At 43.0% G+C, this 13,126-nt stretch overlaps 1 protein-coding gene across 1 annotated transcript in view; it reads right to left on the reverse strand.

Annotated features, from left to right (window-relative positions):
• Window positions 1–8,461: 8,461 nt before the first annotated feature.
• Window positions 8,462–13,126, reverse strand: part of CNIH4 (cornichon family AMPA receptor auxiliary protein 4) — a 39,495-nt gene continuing 34,830 nt past the window's right edge. The window contains exon 5 of the mRNA XM_029593095.1: window positions 8,462–8,636. Within this exon, the coding sequence (XP_029448955.1) occupies window positions 8,609–8,636 (28 nt within the window). The 3' untranslated portion in view covers window positions 8,462–8,608. The remainder of the gene's footprint in view (window positions 8,637–13,126) is intronic.

Raw genomic sequence — 13,126 nt, forward strand, 5'->3', positions numbered from 1 at the left:
GCCGACGGCCCGGGAGCAGATCGCTCCCGGGACCCCCACTGGACCACCAGGTACCTGTAAAAAGTTTTTTGGGGGGGTCGGGAGGGTGGGGGAAGCTAAGGGATTAGTTTTAAAGGGTCGGGGTGGGTTTAGGGGTTATTTTTGTGTGTTTTTCCCACCCTCCCCCAAAACGATGAGAACCCCCACGAACAATATCGTGGGGTTTTCCTATCGTTTGGGGGGAGCCCCTGATTTCTGACGATTTTGAAAATATCGTACAATATTTTCAATCGTTCGAAGCCCGATTCACATCCTTACTAACAATCCAGATATTGTATATATTTGGTCTGTGGATGTATTTCTAGAAAATGTGTGACTCTTGGCCGTGAGGGGTTTCAGTGGCCCTAGAAACCACTAGGGGATAGCTTGTGGGCAAAGAACTTGCCCAGAGGCAAGCAGGAACCTAATTGGCATGTGGGAGGTTGCCAGTGTAGTATCATATATGCAGGTGCAGGCAGGCACCTGCATATATGATACTACACTGGCAACACCACTGCAGCACCACTCCTATTATCCACGCAGGTTAACACAGGGTTAACCTGTGTGGATAATAGGAGTGGTGCTGCAGCATTATGTGACATCATGATGGAATGGGAATCATTACTGAGGGTCTAAAGCTTGACTCCTCTCCAGAAACACAAACCATCTGGATGAGGAGACAAAGTCTACCCAAAACTCACCTTCTGTAGCCCTTTTGATTATCCGAAAGTTCAAGGACCAAGTCATAAGACAGAAATGAGCCGGATGCTTGTGAAGAACAGGATCCCGATATGGAAGCTCTTTGTCCTGACAGATCCACAATTGCCTCTCGTGCAAAAATCTGACTAAATCTGCATACCAAGGGTGCCATGGCCAATCTGGAGCTACCAGAATTACCAGAGCAAGATGACCTGAAATCCTCTGAATCACTCTTCCTATCAAGGGCCATGGAGGAAAAACATAAGAACTGCCTTTCAGGTCGATACAGTAAAGTGTGCTCCGTCGGAGCGCACTGTCAGCCTGCTCTGGACGTGTGTTTACCCTTACCCCTTATTCAGTAAGGGGAGGAAAACACGCTGCCCACCCGCGGCACCTAATAGCACCCTCAACATGCAAATGCATGTTGATGGTCCTATTAGGTATGCGTGCGCGATTCAGTAAGTAAAATGTGCAGCCAAGCCGCACATTTTACTCTAAGAAATTAGCGCCGACCCAAAGGTCGGCGCTAATTTCTTCCGGCGCCAGGAAAGTGCACAGAAAAGCAGTAAAAACTGCTTTTCTGTGCACCCTCTGACTTAATATCATGGCGATATTAAGTCGGAGGTCCCCAAAAGTAAAAAAAAAAAAATTTTGAATTCGGCCCGCGGCTGTCGGGCCGAAAACCGGACGCTCAATTTTGCCGGTGTCCGGTTTCCGAGCCCGTGGCTGTCAGCGGGCTCGAGAACCGACGCCGGCAAAATTGAGCGTCGGCTGTCAAACCTGCTGACAGCCGCCGCTCCTGACAAAAAGGAGGCGCTAGGGACGCGCTAGTGTCCCTAGCGCCTCCTTTTCCCCGTTTTTCCCGCGTCACCTCATTTAAATACTGAATCGCCCGCACCGGCGAGGGGCTGGTGCGCGCGCCGGGAGAGCGGGCGTTCGTCCGCTCTCCTGCGGTCTTACAGTATCGACCTGTTTGTTAGCTAATTCTGAATCGGAGCATCTAGTAAAAGAAATCCATCTTTTTTTTTTTTTGACTGAAAGTTCTTCACCTTCATATTTATGCCTTTTATATACTGTCATTCTAAAAGTAGATCCTAACAGTTTACAAATATAGCATATATAAGAATAAGAGTTATTAATTATTACAACAGTTGAAAATAATTCCAAGGAATTATTTAAACCAAGTTTAAGAAAGTATACAAATCAAAGAACGTTAAGAGTGAGATCAGTCTTTTTACTAAGTATATTAGAATAATTTCAGGTGCGTTCATAGGCTTTTTTGAAGAGCCATATTTTTAGATCTTGTTTGAATTTCTTTTTTTCAGTTGTTAGTCTTAGTTGATTAGGTAGGGAGTTCCACAGTTTGGGACCAGCAATGGAAAATAAACAATCTCTGATTTGGGTAAGATGAGCAATATTGTTGGAAGGTATTGAAAGAATGCCTTTGTTTTGGGATCTTAGGTCTCTTGTTGGATTGTAGAGTTGTACTGAAATTCTCGGAGGAAATGAGTCAATATTATGGATGATATTGAAGATAATTGATACTTTGTATTGGATGCGGAAGGTTACTGGAAGCCAATGAAGATCTATCAGGGTGGGAGTGATATGGTGAAATTTTCTAGGTCCAGTGAGAATTCTGGCAGAGGCATTTTGGAGTACTTCCGTATCATGTATAAAGGCATATGTGTCATCTTCAAAACTATTCATCAACGCATCTTCCTCGATCTACAAATCCCCCTCCAAGTACACAACTCGACAAGACCTACCAGAAATGTTTACCGAGGCGCCCTCAAAGTTCCTCCTGCGAAAATGACCAGACACATCACTCTAAGAGATCGTGCCACCTCCACAGCTGGCCCTTCTCTGTGGAATTCCATTCCCACAGATCTCAGACTGGAACCCTGCCTCTTAACTTTTAGGAAAAGACTTAAGACTTGGTTATTCAAGCAAGCTTTCCCAGACACAATCTAATGTCACAAGTCACGGACTCAAACCAAGGACTTCAAAATATTCAGCCATTAATCATGCCATCTATACATAGCATTTAATTTATTTATATACCGTTTAACTGTTTATTCTTTCCTATCTCTTCCTTCTTATCCAAGTTCTGCTACCCTTGTTATTTGTAACTGCTCCTTCGATCACCACAGTTCTAGTTGATGTATCTAATGCACTCCCGTTTCATGTAAACCAGCAAGATATGTGCTCATGATTGCCGGTATATAAAAACCTTAAATAAATAAATAAAATAAAATAAATAGGTTTAATTAAGTTTGCATTAAGGCCTAGAAATAATGAATTGCAGTAGTCTAGATTAGAAAAAATGAGAGTTTGTAATACTGTGCAGAAGTCCTGGAAGGTTAGCAAAGGTTTCAGACAGTAGTGAAGCATTCCAAGTTTGGCATAACCAGATTTGATTATCTTCAAAATATATTTTTTCATGTGGAGGTTTTCACCAATTTGGATTCCTAGGTCACGTACTTCATCAGCAGTTGATATATTGGCTATTTCTAAGTTTAGCATGGATGGTTTTGGAGATGTATTTTCTTTTCTTAGCCAAATTATTTCAGTTTTGTTAGTGGTGAGAGTCAATTTTAGTAGAGCGAGCTCTTTTTGGATGGATTTCATGTATTTTGTTAGGGTTGCTGTTGTTCTTTCAAAAGGAATGTAAAATTGAATATCATCCACATATATAAAGAATTTTGTTTAAATTTGATAATCGAGTGAAAATTGGAAGGAGATAAATGTTAAATAAAGCTGCTGACAGGGCTGATCCTTGAGGAACTCCTTTGTCAATTTTAATGAGGTCTGAGATTTGATGGCCTAATTTGACTTGGAAGGATCTATTTTCTAGGAAGGAAGAGAACCAGTTGTAAACTTTTCCGCCAATTCCAATATTCATGAATTGATTGCAGCGAAGAGCATGGTCAATAGTGTCAAATGCTGCTTTTAGGTCAAGAAGAATATTCTTGGAGGTCACCATCAGATCCATGATTGGGATTTCCTTCCTGTCCACAATGTGATCAAATCTTTTTGAGACAACCACTCCCCAGAATCAACAACATTGGCATGAACATTATCCACTTCTGCTATGTGCAAAGCAGAATTATCATTAAAGTTCATGCTGTCTTCTGCAGCAGCAAATCCACCTCTTCCAATACCTGTGGAATCTTGATGGTACATATACACCATTGCTGTGGCATAATGGAGAAATTACTTGTCTGATAATTCCATTTTCCTTAGTGTAGACAGATGGACTCAGGACCAGTGGGTTTATGCTCCCCTGCCAGCAGATGGAGCAATGCACAAAAGGAGATGTTACTGCCTCACTGGGAGGGGAAAAAAAACACCAAACAGATTTCAGACACTCATCAGCATGTCCATCGCTGCTGGAGCCCTGCTCTTTACAAAGATTTTTTTTTTTTTTAATAGACTTTATTCTTCCAGTCAGGATAGAGTAAAAAAAAAAAAAGGATAGCCCCCATGCACATCTTTGAAATAAATAAATACAGAGGAAATAGAGAGAAGCTGTTGGGGGAAGGTGAACAAAGCCAAAGCCTAGACTCCCAACTAGAATCAGTCCTGGAAGTCCCCCTGGCACAGTCCTGCTCAACTGAATGAGGGAGTTTGTAACTTTCACCTCAGGAACTGCCCATAACATAATCCATCTATCCTAGGGCACTGCTTAATTGGGGGAGTGAGAACAAGTCTTTTATCACAGGAGCCACCCCTCCATTATTCCTTTTCATCCAGCCTGACCAGGCCTTTGTTCACAGAATGGGATACTTGTCTGCTGGAGACAGAGACTACTGGCAGGCTGAGGTCAACACCGATGTGAACCTTTGATCTCTGTCTCCATTTGCTGGTCGGTGGGATAACCCATTTGCCTGGACTGGTGTGACTTGCTGAAGAGGAAGACATTGCATTACTGTAAAATTCATCTGCTTGCCATCTTATTAAAAAAAATATATTTTTTTTTTCAACTCATTGTTGGCTTAACACTTTAGTCTAAAAACATACAGTCTTCCAAAAATATATTTTTAGGTTGAACTAGCCTCCTAAATGGGAACAGTGTCGGAGGGCATTAGGTGATTCTTCCTGGTGCTCTGGCAATAGCAGGGAGGAATGCAGGCTGGTGCGTGGGTGTGTGAGTAACATGTTCGCAGAGTTGTTGCTCATAGCTGCAATCACGGTTGTGAAATATTTTTCAAAGGTAGGCGGATGCTTTCATCATCACGCAATCCTCAGCTGGCAAAAGAATGGTCCGAGCCTTGTGTGGGCAGCTTTGTTTAAACTAAAAACCGTGCCCAGCTTAAACTAGTGCTGCTTGATCTGAAGAGTGAAATTACACCAAGAGTAGATGTTTTAAGAAAAGCTTTTGCAGGCTTTCAGTTTCTGCAGGGATGGGATCATGTCGGACAGTGTTGCTTATTGGAAAAGGCAACATGTTCCTCTGACTGGCCATTTCTGAAAATATCACCAGGCATGATGACTCAGATGTGGACATATGAATAGTATGAACCACTTCTGGTGTTAGGACCTTGTGGTGCTATTTTATTATGTGTTTGTTTTTCTACTAAGCTACTTTTTAATGGAACATGATACAAATGTCTATATGGTCCCACTGTATTTAAAACTTTACCAGTGATATAAAACATAGTGAGGATAGTTTGGTCCACCAGCTTGATTATGCCTACACTACTCTAGCTAAGGATACCTTCCAGTCCTACATGTTGAACCACCAACAGCGCTATAGTCAACAACCACTGTGCTAAGGATAACTCCTAGCTCGCTATAGCACAAGCAGGAAATTGTTCCTTCTCTTTTTGTGCTTAGAGGGGGAAGTGTAGTAGAGTGAGCCTGCAGGGTTATCTACCACCTCTTCCCTATTGTACCAAAAGCCCTGCCACTGCTGCAGAATAGCTTTCCTGGTATCTTTGTGGGAGTTTGATTCAACTGTCCCACAACCCTTTGTATCCTGGCTTTTGTCATCACCTCTTGTCAGTCTGCTCCCATTCTAGCTCCATGAGTCTCCATTTTTGTACCATCCAGGACGCCATCTCCCCATTTCTTTTACCATACTACTCTTCCACCATTACTGTGATTTTAATGGTTGAACTTATACTTATTGCAGGGTGTTTCTATAATTCACTTTTATGCATGAAATATATAGTTTTCATGTTCCTTTCTTCAGAGCTAACCCAAGGGAGTTTGCAGGGAAAGCAACCTGTGCCGGGATCCCTCCCTGGTAAAATCTCTACTGCAGGAAGTGCACAGTATTTCTTATTTATGTCTACCATCTCCTCTGCCGCTTTCAAGCTGACGTCTGCACACATGGGGGTACCGTGCTCTCATAGAAATCTCTGACTCCCTGCAGCCAGGAAGCAGTGGCAGATGAAGGTATGAAGTGTTGCTCTCCACCTCTAGTTACTCTAATTCATTCTCCTCTACCCAATGCCCTAAGGGTCACACTGCTGCTTACTTTAAAAAAATAAAATAGCTTATATGTATGCTAATTATTTCAAATGCAAATTGAAATAAGCCAATGAAGAATACATGGGAAGAAAAAAAAATAATCATCCAGACTAAAAAAAAAGTATAAACAAAACTAAATTATCTTCCTATATAATCCTTAATAACATCCAACTCTGCATAAAATTGGGATCAAACCAAACCTCATCCATAACTAATCTCAATGATGGTCTTACAGTAGTAGCCCAATGGCTTAGCAACCACAAACTCAAACCCTATCAAATCAGTACTCCTTTGGCTCACTCCTCAAGGTCATCCCTGGCAGGTATCCCTTTACGAAGTTCAGTGTTCAACCCAATTCGAACCTCACAATGGAAACTCGTATCACTAAGGAGATAAAGACTTCCTTTATACATCGGCACCAGATTCACAAAGTGTGCAATTCCCTTCGTAAACACAATCCTGCTACCCTGCTACATGCATTAATCACCCACTATTTAACAGCATCTCCGTGCCATCCTGAATGTGCTGATCTTGTCTCATCTCAGAATTCAGGATGAGGTGCCTCCAGCTTCTACAGAATAAAGTTGCCAAAGCCACATCACACCACTATTACACCAGTTCCCAGTTGAAAGCAGGTTACAATTCAAAACCCTCTGCTTCATCTCCAATGGGTGAATAAACAAGTCTCCAAGGATCTCTCCCAATGACTTTCCCCCTACACTCTCACTAGAGCAGTGGTCCCCAACCCTGTCCTGGGGGCCCACCAGCCAGTCGGAATTTTCAAGATATCCACAATGAATATGTATGAGAGAAAATTTGCATGCACTGCCTCCATAATATGCAAATTTTCTCATCCATATTCATTGTGGATATCCTAAAAACCCGACTGGCTGGTGGGCCCCTGCACTAGAGAACTCTGATCCCCTCCCTAGCTTCAGCTAGACCAGTGGTTCTCCATCTTTTTTCGGTTGGGACACACCCGACACAGAATGCTTACAGGCATGACACTGAATACTTGACCAATACAGGGCTAATGTAAACATACACTCTGCTTGCAGTGCAAACTGGAGAGCTAGAAATACATGTCCTTCTACACTAAGCAAAGTACAAAGAGAGAAGAAATGCACATTCCCAAAACTGAAATATGGCTCTTGCACCCTGTCACTCCCCTTCCATGCCTCCATCATCCTTCACTTTTCCCAATTACTCCCTTTCAATCATCTGCTCACACTCACATCCCTGCCCAGCATTCCTGACCCCCCACATCCTCTTCCCTGCGCTCTCTCCCCTGCTTGACTCTCCCTACCCCTCCATCTCATCTCTCTCCCTGCCCAGCTACCCCAACCCCATGTTTCCCACCCCTTCCTACTCAGCAGCCCCCACACTCCCTCTGCGTTCCACCTTCATCTTCCCAGCATCCCCAACCTCCTTTCCCCCACCCTCCACAGAGTGAAGAGATCAGCGCAAGCATCACTCCCAGACTCAGCAGGGGAAGATAACGTTTGTGTCCCATGGGGGGGTGGGGGGGGGCCAGAAGAGCAGGAGCTGGTACTGTCCTGCTCTGATCTGGGTGAAGGAGGAAATAGCCTCCCACTGTGCCAGAGAGAAGAGAAGGAAGTGAGAGGAGACTCCCATCAGGCCCAATGTAAGAGAAGTCAACCAGGCTAATAAGGAGGCAGCCATCTGCTGGCCCTGCAACACCACAGTGTGTCCCGAAACACCTGTGAGAACCACTGAGCTAGACTATCCTGTATGAGACTTCATGTCTTCAGTTGTTATGCTCCAAAAATTTGGAACAAGATACCACTACCCCTATGCCTCAAGCTATTATTATGTCACTTGCAGGAAAAAAATATTTTTGGTCACATCTTCCCTTAGAGTCCCCCAGCAGAGACATTCACTCTCTCAATGCTATTTTAATTTTGATTCAACCAGTTGTAAATGACTTTCCAAAGTACTCTTAACTGTGGCGTTAAAATTTGTTTTGTACGCCGCCTTGAGGCTAAAAAGGCAGAATATCAAATGTCTATAAACAAATTCAAAGAAGAGTGAAAAAGAAAAGGCCAAACTTGCCCACAGCATTAATTTCTCTTTATGGAGTGGGTGGTGAGCCCTACCTGTCAACTGCTGGGTAACCTTTCCTTGCAGACAACAGAGCTCCTGCTAGTGAAGAACAGTACTTTTAGGACTATATCCTATGATATAGGAGGTTGAAGGTAGAAATAAGACAACACTTTTGTATCTTTTTAAATATTTTATATGTTAAAAATACAGCCAAAATTCATTTTTTATTCAAAAAGGAAAAAAAATATACTGCATAATGACATTGTTCTAAATATGATTTAAGGTCTCACTTGCTCAAACATCTTCTGTATCACTGATTCGGTACCTGGCAGTTTCACTTCTTTGCATGGCCTCAGTCATTTATTAAGGCCAGAATCATACTGCGAAGAGAAAGAGACTCATGACAACATTTCTGTGCACACCCAGAACAATGCAGTTATACTGGAGATCGGACAAATGCTCAAGGAATATGCATCCCATTTCTTATCCTATATAGCAGGCACTGGTCTAATCAAGGAACAATCTACAACTAGCTTTCTTAAATCTCCCCCATTAGCCAGTAAATGTTGTCCTACACCCCTTAAACAGTAGTGGAAACATTTTTTAGGATGCTGGGCAAAGCCTAATACCAGTGGTTGACCATTTTCCAAGATGTCTGGTGCTGATGAAGGAAAGCTACTTTTACAAAATATACCACCTAGCAAAGGCTCATCTGAAAATGGAAGTGGTACATACCTAGAACCAAGTACATATGCACAGTATCATTTAGGCTATTATAAAGACAGAGCAGGGTCCCACAAACAGGCTTTTACAATGAAAATTTGGAGTTAGCTCACGCCAAGTTACATTCTGGTAATACAGTAAATGAAGGTTAGAGATGTGGATTCCCTGGCCATTCGTTTCAGGCCGTGTGCGTGTATCTCCCGACCTGTACATGCTCAAAACTGTTGGTATGCACATACTCAGATGGGTGCCCATATGCACGCTTATCACCGGTTTTGAGCACATACATGCCGTTTGGGAGATATGCGCACATCGGCAGAAACAAATGGCCTATTAAAAAAACAAACCCCCCCCACAAATGCATATCCTTAATGGCAGAAAAAGCAAGCTTGATTACTGTAAACTGCATTTTCCATAGATAGCTGGATGAATTAACCATGACTCAAGGGTGACATCATCCAGAGGAATCGGATGGACTCGTCTCTCCAAGCTAGAAGAACTTTATCTCTATTGAGCATGTGCGGAAGTTCATTTGTGAGTGTTGCCTTGTGAACTTCCTTATTCAATATCAGGGATAATCACACTCAGGTAATTGACTTTCCAGGGAGGTGGGCAAGTATTTAGCATGGCTAATTCATCCTGCTATCTATGGAAAACCCTGTTTAAGGTAAGCAAACTTGCTTTTTCTGTCAATAAGCAGGTTGAATTAGCCATTACTTGGGAGGAGTCCCAAGCTGAGGGTTGCAGTGGAGTGTTTACTGAGTAAGCAACCCGGACTCCACCATGGAGAGCAGATTACTGGAGAACAGGTTATGCAAAACTTTCTGCCCAAATTTACTGTCAGTTTCTGAGAGACTATCCAGACAATAAAGAGATGTAAAGGTGTGAACTGATAACCAAGTTGCTGTTTTGCAGATGTCTTTTAGAGGCACCTCTCGCAGATGAACAATGAAAGAGGCCTTAGCTCTCATAGAAACATAGAAACATAGAAATGACGGCAGAAGAAGACCAAACGGCCCATCCAGTCTGCCCAGCAAGCTTCACACATTTTTTCTCTCATACTTATCTGTTTCTTTTAGCTCTTGGTTCTATTTCCCTTCCTCCCCCACCATTAATGTAGAGAGCAGTGATGGAGCTGCATCCAAGTGAAATATCTAGCTTGATTAGTTAGGGGGTAGTAGGGGTAGTAACCGCCGCAATAAGCAAGCTACACCCATGCTTATTTGTTTTAACCCAGACTATGTTATACAGCCCTTATTGGTTGTTTTTCTTCTCCCCTGCCGTTGAAGCAGAGAGCTATGCTGGATATGCATCTAAAGTGAAGTATCAGGCACATTTGGTTTGGGGTAGTAACCGCCGTAACAAGCCAGCTACTCCCGGCTTTGTGAGTGCAAATCCTTTTTTCCACATTTCCTCTTGCTGTTGAAGCTTAGAGTGATGTTGGAGTCACAGTAACCATGTGTATGTTTATTGAATAAGGGTATTGTGTCCAGGCAGTAGCCATCATTCTGGCGAGTCACCCACTCTTCATTGGCGGCCTCTTGACTTTATGGATCCACAGTGTTTATCCCACGCCCCTTTGAAGTCCTTCACAGTTCTGGTCTTCACCACTTCCTCCGGAAGGGCATTCCAGGCATCCACCACCCTCTCCGTGAAGAAATACTTCCTGACATTGGTTCTGAATCTTCCTCCCTGGAGCTTCAAATCGTGACCCCTGGTTCTGCTGATTTTTTTCTTATGGTAAAGGTTTGTCGTTGCCTTTGGATCATTAAAACCTTTCAAGTATCTGAAAGTCTGTATCATATCTCCTCTGCTCCTCCTTTCCTCCAGGGTGTACATATTTAGATTCTTCAATCTCTCCTCGTACGTCATCCGATGAAGATCCTCCACCTTCCTGGTCGCCCTTCTCTGTACCCGCTTCCATCTTGTCTTTGTCTTTTTGTAGATACGGTCTCCAGAACTGAACACAGTACTCCAGGTGAGGCCTCACCAAGGACCTGTACAAGGGAATAATCACTTCCCTTTTCTTACTCGATATTCCTCTCTCTATGCAGCCCAGCATTCTTCTGGCTTTTGCTATCGCCTTGTCGCATTGTTTCGCAGACTTCATATCATTAGACACTATCACCCCAAGGTCCCTCTCCTGCTCCGTGCACATCAGCCTTCCCCCCCCATCGAATACAGTTCATTCGGATTTCCACTCCCCATATGCATGACTTTGCACTTCTTGGCATTGAATCTCAGCTGCCATATCTTCGACCACTCTTCCAGTTTCCTTAGATCCCGTCTCATTCTCTCCACTCCTTCCGGCGTGTCCACTCTGTTGCAGATCTTAGTGTCATCCGCAAAAAGACAAACCTTACCTTCTATCCCGTCCGCAATGTCGCTCACAAAGATATTGAACAGGACCGGTCCCAACACCGATCCTTGCGGTACAACCACTTAAAACCGCTCTCCTCTTCAGAGAAGGTTCCATTTACCATCACACATTGTCTTCTGTCCGTCAACCAATTTGCAATCCAGGTCACCACCTTGGCACTCACTCCCAAGCTTCTCGTTTTATTGACCAGTCTCCTGTGCGGAACCGTATCAAAAGCTTTGCTGAAATCCAAGTATATGATATCGAGTGCTCTTCCTCGATCCAATTCCTTGGTTACCCAGTCAAAAAAGTCAATCAGATTTGTTTGACAGGATCTTCCCCTGGTGAATCCATGTTGCCTCTGGTCCATCAATTCTCCAGACTGTAGATAGTTCACTATTCTCTCTTTCAGCAGAGACTCCATTACTTTTCCCACCACCGAAGTGAGGCTAACCGGTCTGTAGTTGCCAGCCTCCTCCCTGTTCCCACTCTTGTGAAGCGGGACCATCACCGCTCTTCTCCAATCACTCGGCACCACTCCCGTTTCAAGGGATCTATTGAACAGGTCACACAGCGGACCCGCCAGAACATCTCTGAGCTCCCTCAATATCCTTGGATGAATCCCATCAGGCCCCATGGCTTTGTCCACTTTCAGGTTCTTTAGCTCTTCCCACACATTTTCTACTGTAAAAGGATTTTCATCTATTCCATTTCCTTCCAGTTTCTTGTTGTGTAGAGATGGTCCTTCTCCAGGGTCTTCTTTAGTGAACACAGAGCTGAAGTATTCGTTTAATATTTCTGCCATTTCTTCGTCTCTCTCCACACATTGATCATTATCACCTTTCAATTTCACTATACCACTTTGGACCTTTCTCTTTTCGCTGATGTATCTGAAAAATGTTTTGTCACCATTTTTTATCTCCTTGGCAATCCTCTCTTCCGCTTGTCTTTTTGCCAACTTGATTAATTTCTTTGTCTCCCTCAGTTGAATCAAATATTCTTCTTTGTGTTCCTCCCTTTGGGATCTTTTATATTTCTTGAATGCTGTTCTTTTAGCTTTAATTTTGTCAGCCACCTCCTTTGAGAACCAGATAGGTTTCAATTTTCTTTTGCTTTTCTTTACATTTCTAACATATAGAGTAGTTGCCTTGGTGATTGCTCGTTTTAGATTGGTCCACTGCTGCTCCACATCTCTCTCGTTCTCCCATCCTTTTAGTTCTTCCTCCAGGTACTTACCCATTTCCTCAAAGTCCGTGTTTTTGAACTGTAAAACTTTCCAGCAGTCTCATTTGATAAGCTTTGACAGAGACTGTAATTTGCAAGCCTGCTGAAGTGTAGCAGTGCTGAATGCATTCCACTGTCCACCTGGACAATGTACATTTGGTGACTGCTGCTTCAAGTCTTTTAGAGTCACATGAAATGAAGAGCCACAAAGCTTGGCAATGTGGCTGAGTTCTTTTCTTGTAGCAGGCTAAAACTCTTTTGCAATCTAAAGTATGATGGGTCTTCTCACTTTCATCTGCATTAAGTCACAAAAAGAAAGTAGGTAAAACAATGGACTGATTGATATAGAAAGATTAGACAACTTTCGGAAGACTTTCAGGTGAATATGGAAGAATTACATATATGGTGGATAATGAATAAAGGGCTTGGAGTTTGCTAATTCTAGCCAATGTTATTGCTACAAAGAAAACTACTTTTCATGTCAAGAACTTAAGAGAAGCCATCTCTAAAGGTTCAAAAGGTGGCTTCATCAATTAAGAAAGGACAACATTTAAATCCCATGGG

The sequence above is a fragment of the Rhinatrema bivittatum genome, chromosome 3, assembly GCF_901001135.1.
Source record: "Rhinatrema bivittatum chromosome 3, aRhiBiv1.1, whole genome shotgun sequence".
Classification (NCBI taxonomy): Eukaryota; Metazoa; Chordata; class Amphibia; order Gymnophiona; family Rhinatrematidae; genus Rhinatrema; species Rhinatrema bivittatum.